An 11,505-nucleotide genomic window follows, 5' to 3' on the forward strand; every position below is an offset into this window, starting at 1 on the left:
CATAGGTTAGGCCTGTATATATTTACATGTATGTATGTACAATGCAGCAATGTAACACGTCTTCATCATAAAAAAAAAAATCCGAAAAACCTGGACATTTCAATTGCTGTGCAAGTTCAATGGTAAACACATAACCCGCATAATCCATTTTTTTTTTTTTTTGAAAAATGATTGCAACTAATCCAGTTTTAGTTGTCTTTGATTTTTTTTTTTCATCCGCAGGTAGCCTAAGCTGTTACACCGTGTCCGTTCATCACATATATTTATTTAATATAGGCCCTGCTGTAGGCCCGTCAGCTGTTGTATTGACAGGCGTTCAGGCTGGATCCGGGGCTCTGCAGGCCGCTGTATCCAAAGGTTGGGTGTTGTTTGGATTTGAGTCTGAGGGTGGCCAGGCTGGAGTTGCATGTGTCCCGGTAAACGCTGTACGGAGAGCCGGGAGGCCCGTACGGACACGCGGATGACGACATGGCAGAGTTGATGCCTGACGTACCGATCCCGTTCAGGTTGCTTATATTATTGAGACCAGGGGTGGGCATGCCCGGTACGGCGGAGTGACCCATCCCGGATGCCATGGTCATGGAGGAGATGGAGTTTGGCGCCGAGAACATGGACTGCGAGGTGAGGGGGCTCATGGAGTTGAAGAAGGTGAAGTTCTTGGTAGTCAGCGGTGCCGGAGTCAGGCCCTTGTTTGTCCAGTTGTTGTAGGTGTAAGCCGGGTACATGTCGTCGTAGGGCTGCATCAGGCCGCTGAACTGTGGCAGGTAGCTGTTCTTGCACAGGTCCATCTGCTGGTTCCGCTCCCGCTTCCTCCACTTGGCCCGGCGGTTTTTGAACCACACCTGGAGGAGACACACGGGGTTAGTACATGTGGATATTAATGGACACACAGCAGCGGAGTAGATTTACCAAGAGGCTCAAGAAACAGTCAAATATTATTAATGTATTCCTTTTTTTCCCTTCTCCATATTAAGTATGTATACACTTCCACCATGTCTTATAGCCCTAAAATCTACAAAAAGTCCAAAGTAGGTGTGTGTTCTTTTTATTAGAAATGACACTACACTGTTTTTTTCTTAAATATCATAAATTGTGTAAATGTTAATAATTAAGTATAATTTCTGGGAACATTTAGAAGATCAAACCCTTGTTAGGTCTTCAAAAGTGCTGCTGCCTTTATAAAAAAAAATACAGTATAACAAATACAAAATAGTATGTACTTTTTAAAAACTCTAAAACTCTAAATTAATGTTTGCTTGTTTATTTGAACTTGTGTGTGGGGGCTGAATTTCTTTCAAAATGAGAGGCACACTCAAAACCTCGCTACAAAAGTCACAATTTGAAGCTGCATGCCCTGCTATTTGACTGACAGATCTTTTTAATATACAGTTCACACACACACACACACACACACACACACACACACACACACACACACACACACACACACACACACACACACACACACACACACACACACACACACACACACACACAGACAGAGAGAGTAAAATGACTGTATTTCTGTAATTTTCAGTTGTGATCATTTGAGAAACACACACAGGCTTATTTGCCTCGTGGTCAAATCTTTTAAGTTCGGCTCTACAAATAAAACAGTTGTTTGTTTATGGTCACATAAATCAATTTGGACCTTTTTTAAAACAAAGAAAAAAATAACTCAGTGCTCAGTTTCTCTCAGGCCTTGACTGCAGATTAGTATGAAGGATGTTTAATGAGATGCTGATGAAGACATGATTGAGATAAACGGCGTTTCAGTGTTTGCATGTAAAACTAAAAAAATGTTTTATTTCCCTCATTGAACACTTGACTCCAATCCTCCCAACCAGTAAACGGGGTGGGGGGGGGGGGGGGGGGGGGGGGGGGACCTTATTTTAAATCAGACAGCAGATGCTGCCCTTTAGTCCGATCGTCAAAATCTTTCAATTAATTTAAATAATAGTGTTTGAAGACCAAGACTCATCTATTTAAAGTGAAACAGTAACTATAGTAATGTAAGTAAAGTAGATGTCAGTTCCAAACTGCTGGTTTTGGTTTGTGTCTGTGTATTGAAGCCTATTATTAAAATATATTTATATTCAGTTGTGTTTAGATATTTGTGCAGAAGATGTTAAATGTCCTCTTGATAGAAAATAATTTTTGAATGATTAACAAAAGTCCTGGCAGTATTTGTGAAAAAACAAACAAATAAAATATTTGCACGTTTGATATTTTTACTATTAACCACGTAGGAAAAAAATATACAATTTAACTCCTGATATGACAGTGATTTTCTATTACAGTGATTTTCTATTACCACCATATCTAGTAATGAAATGTATCTGATACCTGCTTTGTACGGTGGTAAAATTGAGGCCCCGGTGTATGTGTCAGTATGTAGGTCAGACTCCCAAAAATAAAACCAACATGTTTACAACATGAATCACGCGCGCTCAGACGGACGACTGTAAATGAATCAGAAATGGGCCTCTGGATATCTTCACACCTTATCGAAACCTGACAAAATATCCGTTAGTCGGCACTCTGTGAGTCATTTTTAATTCATAGTAGAAACAGTTTACAAGTGGTATCATCAGAGCGGGCCCACGGCAGCTATTTATAGACCCGCGAGGAACAGGGTGCTGCGGACAAATTGTCCACAAAAGACATGAGCGATGTGACAGCAGAACTGCGCAGGAAACACGCAGCTACGCTTCACAGCACTGTCTCATCTTGTGTGAGGCTTCAGCCAAAAAAAGTTAAAAGTTAAAAAAAAGAAAAAAATAATAATTAAATTAAAAAGATACTTTGAGTTTGAATGTCATGTTAACGAGCAAAAACCTAAAGCTATTTAAACGAATAGTTGGCAACACTCAAAATACTTTGTCCCACTAAATATGTGTTTGCTTCCTTAAATGGCATTAATAAATCAGGTCTAAATGCTTAAGTGGCAAAATATATTTCACTAAAAGATTGTGACATATTGAGACTGTTCTGTGTCAGTCTGCGCTTTTTACAACGTTTTCTTTTTATTCCGCCCAAATAAAAGGCTGCGCTGTTTGTAGAGTTCACCACTCATTGGCTCCAGAAATGAAAGATCCAGCACTCTGAACTACTTCTAAGACTTTTTTTTTTTTTTTTTTTTTTTTACAGTTTCCCTGCACTTTAATTTCAACATTTTTATGCAATTTGAGACCGTGAATTCTGCAAGGACAGGCCGCCAGGCGCCAGTTGCTGGAAATGAAACCCAACTGCAATTGTTCGTGTTTAACGCACGTTTTTTTGTACGCAGAAAGCAGAAAGTAGCAACCTGCATATGGATCTATACGGAGTAATTGAGTCCAACATTACTTAAGCCACTCAAAGTAAAAAGCAACGCAGTGTATCAGTTTTCTACTTTTAAATGGGTCATTGAGTTTAAACAATTCAAATCACCTAATGTTGGTTTTATAACTTATTGTTTAAACATTATTTCCCCCAAAGTTGGTAACTGTATCGCCTGTGTGCTGAATAAATATAAGCACATGCTGGTTCTGTTCTTGCAAGAGCTCCAGGTTTCCTCTGCGGGGAGAAATAAGGGTCCAGACTGGTGATGATGTCATCATAAGACAAATGCTTCATTAGCAGCGCCAATCCACCTTTAAACAGGATGTTATTTCCAACACATCTAAATAGTTTAATATATTTTGCATTTCCCGCAAAATGTTGAGCATGAATTATATTTGTTTTGTTTTAAGCGTGAACTTTTAATCCTGTTTGTGTCAGAAATGCGCGCGTTGCTGAGTTGCTTTATGGAAGACTTACTCTTTGGATGCACTCAGTGATGATTGCAACTTAATAAATGTTAACGCTGCAGTTTTGAAAATCTCCCAGTTTTTTGTCAACGGATTTCTTTCAAGGCCTGTCTGAATTATATCACAGATTAAATGTAAAACCACTGCAGTAATTGAGATAAAAAAAGATTGGATGTTTATTTTTTCATTCAGTTGGAGCACAGGTCACAGTATCTACAATACACACCTCAGTTTAGCTCATAGCAATGGGTGTTATCGGTTTGTTCTGATGTAAAACATTAATGCATGAGATTTTATGAGTTCAATTTAGGCAAATCAGTGATCAATTTAGCAGCAAATAATAATGGGGACACTTAAGACACTTATCATATGGCTTTCATTTCAATCCATTAACGTAAAGTTTTAGTTTTTAGTAAGTTCTTGTTTTTTGTAAACGTTTTTTTAATATGTCCTCGGAGTTTGATTCAACATTGCATAATTTCTTTAGTCAATGTGTCTCAGTTATGAAATAACTAAATAAACTAATTAATTAATTGAGAACTCTCCTGCCCGAAAAAATCACAAATGTTTAAATGTATTTGTCTAATCTACCTTAAGCACGCATCAGGCACACTTTACGCACGGCCGGTGGCCTGCCTGCTGGCTTCTTACCCGAACTCTGGCCTCGGTCAGGTTGGTCCACACGGCGATCTCCTCCCTGGTACTCATATCCGGGTAGCGGTTCCTCTGGAAAGTGGCTTCCAGCTCCTGCAGCTGCTGGCTGGTGAAGTGAGTCCGCTGCCGCCGCTGCTTCTTCTTCTTGGGATCGTCCACGTTGCCGTCATCGCTCCTGTGTTCAGCACTCCTCTCCTTTTCTGTGGATCGTAAATCGGGGTGAAATTTATGATACAGCTGTATGGTACTTACATGGCATGCTAATAGATTATATTTTTGCATTTAAGATGTTAGTATTTGGATTTATGCATTTCAGAATGGAAATGCAGGGATGTGCAAAAGTAGCTTCTAAAACTCTGGGTCAACTGAAAAGGCCTGTCAGCCTATGACTACTTTACAAAGTTCTTTAAAATAGAGAGAAGTGACTGACTAAAGCCAAATATTTTACAAGTATATCTGAGTTTTGTGTCGATTCTTTCAAACTAACACTTAGGTTTGCCTCGGTTTACATTAATAGATCAATATTACTTTTCTTTATGAGGTCTGCCCTCTCTTATCTCCCAACGCTATCTTGTGTGCGTGTCCTTACAAGATTGCCTCGTTAATCTGAAGGGTCAACACGTGCAAAGGTTAAATCACAAAACGAGAATACCGTCTTGAATAATCACCAAAAATAAAAATAAAAACTAATTAAAACCTGAAGCCAAAAAAAGCAATTTATCATTTAAACCCTATAAATAATGTCAGGAGGAATTATTGACAGTCACCCATATTTCTTTGCCTTGTATACTTGGACGACTGAGACAGAAAAACTTGTTTTTCTTAAAATGAGTCAAAGCTGAAGAACGAGAAGCTTCTTGAAAAAAAATTGTTAATTCAGTCCTTCTGGCTTTCCATTTAGATTGGTGGACGGGCCCAATATTTATAGTTTGTTTTAATGCATTTACTGACAGCAGGCCAGGCTGTTCTGCACATTTTTCCCTGACAGACCTCAGGATCCTGCCAAGTATTTGGTTCAGCCAGCGCAATAAACAGAAAAATGGGATGTAACAAATCTTAGTTATTCCTTATTCTGTTGTTTTTGTACACATTAAAGTGGAGAACAAAAATAGATCATGTTAAGATTTAGTGAAAATATGTCCATATAATTTATCCATGTGGATGTTGCATCGTAACATACGGAAATAACCCGTCATTGCAGTAAGAATAAACAACACTGGAACTACAAGTTAACCTGTGACAGCTCATCGTAAACGTGCGTATGGAGACGTTAAATAAACTGTTATTGCACTTAGAAGGAAAAAAAATCGAGTTGCTAAAAAGCACTCTGACTGTGTACCTGCCAACTCTGTGTCTGAAGACTCGCTGCTTGAGTTCTCTAAAGTTTCCCGACTGCTGTTTGAAGTTCTGGGTAAATGAAACGCGGGCGCCACGTCGCGGGGCGGCGGTGCTCTCACTGCCTCAGCGATTCTGTCCAAATTCATCCCACCTTGAAGAGAAGGATGCGTACAAAAAGGAAACGGGGGTGAATCCTGGGCTGTGCACAAAGCTTTCCTCAATAGCTACTCTACAAAAAATCCACCCGCTCCCAGACACACACGGCGACATGAGAGAATTAAGCATGCAGGGAGAATTTCCACGAGAGTTTTTGTCCTTCCAAGAAAGAAAGAAGAAAAAAAAATCACACAGCCAGCCTCCCCTTTCCCTCCAATGTAGCAGTGACGACCCAATGCACGCACTCCTTCTATCCGCTGCAGAGAGAAGCTTCTGCCCGCTGTGACTGAGAGGAAGCTCCGTCTCTCCAATCCACACATGAGACCCACCCATCTGCTGCGTTCAACCTCCCCAAAACGAACGAGTCCCACCCACTGCCCGCTGCAAGAAAACACATCCACCCAGACAAGATATTTAGTCTGACGTCAAGGTAAAAAAACCCAATGAAAAAACGTGTGATTAATTAATTGGTGGTTTGTTTGTTTTTTAGTCGCATGCAAATATATTTAATGAAGTTTGAATGGAGGAAAAAATCAAAAGCAACCCATCTGAGCAAAACAGCCAATTCATACCTAGTGCATGTATGTACCCTGCTGGCAGCTTTGTTACCTGAACATACTTTTTTTAAGGCAGAGCATTAAAGTGGATGTCTATGTTTTGCAGCGTTCGCTCTTACTTTTCTCCAGCGGGGTCACCTATCGGGAGCGCGCAGGGTAATTCTTTACTCTCTCAGATTAAAATAGGTCTTTTTTATTCGTACAGGTATGTTTTGAAATGTGTCCGGTGTAACGCAGGCGGGTGCGCTTATACACACACTCCTACACGATGTCGGCTATATCTCGGATATGTACTGAGCTGAATAAACATTTGCTATCCTCACTGGCCTGCCCAGTTACTGTGTCCTCAGAAGGAGAAGTGCACGATGACATGAAGATTATTTTGTGTTTAAATGAGACACTGTAAACTGACAAGTGTCGCTGTATCAGCTCCTTGCTTCTCCCTTCCTTGATTCGGACAAATAAACAATCAGGACTAATAAAAGCCAGGCAGATCAGAGCTCTCTTTCATTACTAAACACACGCTGTGTTTTGTACCTGCACTCTGTGCTCTCTGTAGCAGGGCCAGCACCAGGCTGCTTTCTACCAAATAAGTCAGTGAATAATAATCTGTTGACAGCAGTAGATCTGTCTGCGCAGCACAGCCGCCGGTTTGTAATCAAATATAAATAGAAACTTAGTTGAAAATTCAACAACATACCCTCAGTTTCCTCACATCCCTCTCTAACTGCTGGATTTCAAACTTTCAGCACAAATCCCATTATGACTGACGGTCCGCTAATATAATGAGATCACAGCTAACCTAAAAATGCAGTTAATTAGCTACTGATGTGATGACGCAATAGTATAATGAGGCTTTACTCTGTTTTGTTGGCACTGAAGTTAAGATGTATGTTATATCCCAGTGGAGGCTGACAGTATTCAAGCCATCTGGAATCCAAAGCCAATTAAATCCTATGGTATATTTTAGATAGATCTGAGAAGAAATAAGTGTGAATGTCAAAAATGCAAATTAAGTGTTGATTCCAGGGAGTCCTCTGGTTGGATTATAATCTGTCATCTCTGACACGCATGCACAGTGCGTGCATTGCCTCACAGCGCAGTTAAAGTGAGCTGTAACCTTCTGAACATCAGTGAGCCGGTGCGCAGAACTGAGGAGCTTCGTCCAGATGTGGACTTGCTGATCCGTGTGTGCTGCACTGGAGATACAATACACTGCAGCAATGCCAAGCCTGCAGTGGACATTTTTAACAAAACTTACTCTGTTAAAAAGCTGGTCATGAATGTCTCGATGTCAATTAGTTTGACGTCAGAATGGCGCCAGGTGAGGCCTCATCACAGGTCATTTCTTTATGGTATCCAAGGAAGTCAGACATGGAGTTTTATTTTACTTTACTTTAGTTTGAGCTGTCATTGTGATTTAGCTTTAGTTTCTTTCTCACGCAATATGCCCATTACACATGTAACAATGTATGTGCAAGATCAATAGGTTTGAGCTAAGTCCGCTTTTAGAGCCTTTGGAGTCTTAAAATCTATTTAATTTATTCAAATCAAACACAGGAGCGAGAAAGCATTACCAGTTCGCCCAGTTTTCCAATTTACTGAAGTTTTTCTTGAATCCAAACCTTCCTTTATTTGTTTGTGTCTCTGCGCAAGTTAGCTATATGTAGACTGAAAACACAAATTACGTAATTTCACAAATGTCCTTTTGAGTACTGGCTGCATGATGACTGACTGGTTATCTCCCGGCCTGTAGCTACATATGTCAGGTAAATGTGCACCGGCTCAGGCCTCACAGTCTGACTCGGACGGTCCCCGGCGCCAGTCTAGAGCGTTTTCGGCCATTGTGTGACGGTGACTTTTGACATGAGATCCCCGTCCAACCGGAAAACTCCCCTGAAGGCCCTTTCAGGAGACAATTGTGCAAGCTCTCAACAACCACTTGCCTTTTTCCATCTATATTTGTTCACCCTCTGTATGCACAGAGCGTGTTTCGAAGAGAGAGGGGCTCATATTTGGGCCTCTATTATATCTCTTCACATTACAGGGGCGATATGCATTCCTTTTAATTAAAATATCTGTAGGCTATATGTACAATTGTTATTACCCATTCCACATGTTTTTTTGTTTTGTTTTTTTAAGTAGAGTGAATTAATCCTTAATTAAGAATATCCAGCTCCACCATGATGCGTCATGGTGGCCTGCTGTGTAAAGTCAGCCCTGTAACAATTATGACCGTCACACATAACCTACCAAAGTACCCTTGTTCGGAACTAACTGACCCCACCTGTCTACTGACTTTCTGTGCTGCAGCCAATTGCATAAAATGGTTCTGAGGAGATATTTGGGACAGAAAGCACTGGAGTAACCACTAGAGCACGTGCAGCACTGTATAGGAGAAGTGATGATGCATTTTTTAATAAGTGACCTCGAGGACCTGGTCAGCCCATTGTGACAGCAGGTGTTATTTACTATGCAGTCTGAACACTGAATGGACTGAACGTCGGAATAGGTGTGTGTTAGTTTGCATGGGGTTAATGGGTGCACTGCGTGCGGTATTGGGTAAGTGCACACGACTATGGGTGGCCCAATATACGGTCATTTAGGGGCAGTAGTGCAGTTGTAGCCTGTTCATTAAAAAGAACTGAAGCCGATCTATAAAACATTTAAGAAAGATCTATATATCGAAAATGATCAACTAAAGGTCTGTTTTAAAAAAATCCAGCAGGTTTATTATAAGGAACTTACAGCTCAAACATATAGTTGAAAAGTTTTCTCTACTATAAGAATATCACCTCAGTATTACAGTAAACTAAAATACAATCACATCGCGATAAACTCAATGACCCTTTAAGTACCCACGGGAATATGGGATTTACAACACATGGAGATTTTCCATGGAGGAGTTGATAGTTCCAGTGATTCTACTTTCCTCTGTCCTCCAGCAGATATTACAGGCTGATAGATGGAGGTAATCTAAATACTCAGCCTCATCAGCCTGCATCCCTGCCTGCGTCCTGCTCCTCCTCTGCTCTGGAGGGCACTTGCGTGTGATGGATGAGTTAAAAAGCCTTTCCATCCGGCACGACAGGTTAAAGGCCAGTGGCAATGCAAACACTCATATTTTTCTCCAAGAAGTGAAAATAAACTCGGCGAACGCCGTTAATCACACACCAAACACACAAAAATATAAACCTGGTGTATTTTTCCCCTCTCTTCACTGAAAGGCAACCAAGCAAAGTAAAGTAAAGCTAACCACGGGGCCAAAAAACAAAGCATATAGAAAATTAAAGCTGGCGAGCAGACTCAAGGGAAGGGCAGCAGTAGGGATGTAACTGGACACGGTGGGTAACTGGAGAAGGACAGAGCTGATTATTGCCTTGGTGATGGTTTTCTCAACTTGGTTCAAGGCCAGTTTGACCTGGAGCCTGACAACCAACAAACAACCTGACAGGTGTAAATAAAACAACGCCTCAAATGATCATCATAGTGAAAACACCAATGAAAGAAATATATTAAAATACCAGAAAGTGTTTTTTTCATGTCCTTTAAATTATTCTCCTCATGAGGCGAAATTTTACTCAGCTCAGCTGTTTACTGTGGTTTTATATTTTTAAAAAGGTTGACAACTTCAGTTGAAGTGGAATTAGTTCTCAATGTGTGAACATATACATTTGTAAAACACGAAAAACTGAGTGTTGACTCCTAAAAAAAACAATAAAGTTAATCTTTTGCAACTTAGGCTACACTATAACTTTAATAAATGGCGAAATATTAACTACTACTATTAATAACAATCTCTCTCAGTTAGAATAATTGTGTGTCCACTTTGTGTTTTCCTGTTTTAATTTAACACCAAAGCATTTAGTTTGAAGCTACTTTCTTAGTAGTATAAATTATTTCCTGCGAGAAAATGAGGTTTAAACAGATTGTACACAAACAGTTTCCTCCTCACGTGTCGAGCAATTAAATGTCTAAAAACCCTCCAGATATTTTCCAAAGGTTTTCACAGTCTCCATCTTCCGCACGGCTCTTTCTTTTGCTCTGTGGTTAAACCCAGTCTGACAGAAAACCTTCTTTTTAAAAAAAAAAAAAAAATTCTGACCAAAAACTTCATTGGATGGTATAAAAAAATATTGTGCTTTGGGAAAATATGTTCCTCCTGAATAGAGCTTTTTGATGCTTGCAGTCCATCTGGCTTGACATTTTACCTCATGTCTCCCTCTCTCTCTCTTATTATTTCAAAGGCAAAATAACTCGCCAGAAAATCATCTAATAAGAAACCAGACACACAAAAATATAATATAGATGTTATCTGTGTAAAAACTGAGCTGTGGGATACATTGTTTAAAATGTTGTAGACTTGTCTCGGTGTGCTTTCATTGATTTCCGCGCGCTCCCAGATTCATCTCAGCGTGTCCTAAATGGTGCGCGCATTAATTCACTACATAGCCCCCTTATTGTTTCTAAAAGCCAGATGCTTGTGAGCACACGTCCTGACTTTACTGCAAACCAAGACTACGGCATATTTTTGCTTTATACATAATATTTTTGCAACGGACAGTATACACAGTCAATTAAATGGAAAACTCAACTTCTCTGAGGAAATGTAATTATTAACCCGATAAGTAGTCATAGTCATACCTGGATCAGCGCAAGAAATCACATTCTTCGACAGATTCAGTTCCATTCCAGTTGCCTGTAAACACAAAACAAGAGGGCTGCATCAGGAGAAAATGTCAAGCATATAAAACAATCAAATACATTTATTTTCCTCTCTTTAATTTAATAATACTTGTGTTATAATCAATTATTTTTAATGCTGCAAGTTAGTTCAAAACTTTTTATTAAACCGTGCAATAATAAACTACAGGAAAATAACAAAACGTCATATTCATGTTGGACTATTTTATGAATTCTCAAACACCTACTTTTTACAAAATGACAAAAACAAATAAATATGTTAATAAGGAAAATTCTAAGGTAATGAAACCACTATAAATAATAAT

The 11,505-nt window shown here is 39.7% G+C and overlaps 1 protein-coding gene across 2 annotated transcripts; it reads right to left on the reverse strand.

Moving 5' to 3' along the window:
* Window positions 1–293: 293 nt before the first annotated feature.
* On the reverse strand, window positions 294–11,186 carry pitx1 (paired-like homeodomain 1). Of its 2 annotated transcripts, XM_053332391.1 has the most exons (4): window positions 11,141–11,186; window positions 5,785–5,934; window positions 4,443–4,645; window positions 294–842 (listed from the first exon to the last, which is right to left on the reverse strand). In XM_053332391.1, exons 1-4 carry the CDS (start codon window positions 11,184–11,186, stop codon window positions 294–296), a joined length of 948 nt encoding a protein of 315 aa, XP_053188366.1. The 2 variants fall into 2 exon arrangements, with proteins under 2 accessions (XP_053188366.1, XP_053188367.1); XM_053332392.1 differs by lacking the exon at window positions 5,785–5,934.
* Window positions 11,187–11,505: the final 319 nt, after the last annotated feature.

The sequence above is a fragment of the Scomber japonicus genome, chromosome 13 (assembly GCF_027409825.1).
Source record: "Scomber japonicus isolate fScoJap1 chromosome 13, fScoJap1.pri, whole genome shotgun sequence".
NCBI classification, from domain to species: Eukaryota; Metazoa; Chordata; class Actinopteri; order Scombriformes; family Scombridae; genus Scomber; species Scomber japonicus.

Coding starts and splice junctions, on each gene's coding strand:
- pitx1 (XM_053332391.1), bottom strand. CDS start 11,186: ATGGAACTGAATCTGTCGAAGAATGTGATTTCTTGCGCTGATCCAG. Junction 5,935..11,140: donor GATTTCTTGCGCTGATCCAG/GTATGACTATGA, acceptor CTTCTCTTCAAG/GTGGGATGAATTTGGACAGA. Junction 4,646..5,784: donor TTCAGACACAGAGTTGGCAG/GTACACAGTCAG, acceptor TACGATCCACAG/AAAAGGAGAGGAGTGCTGAA.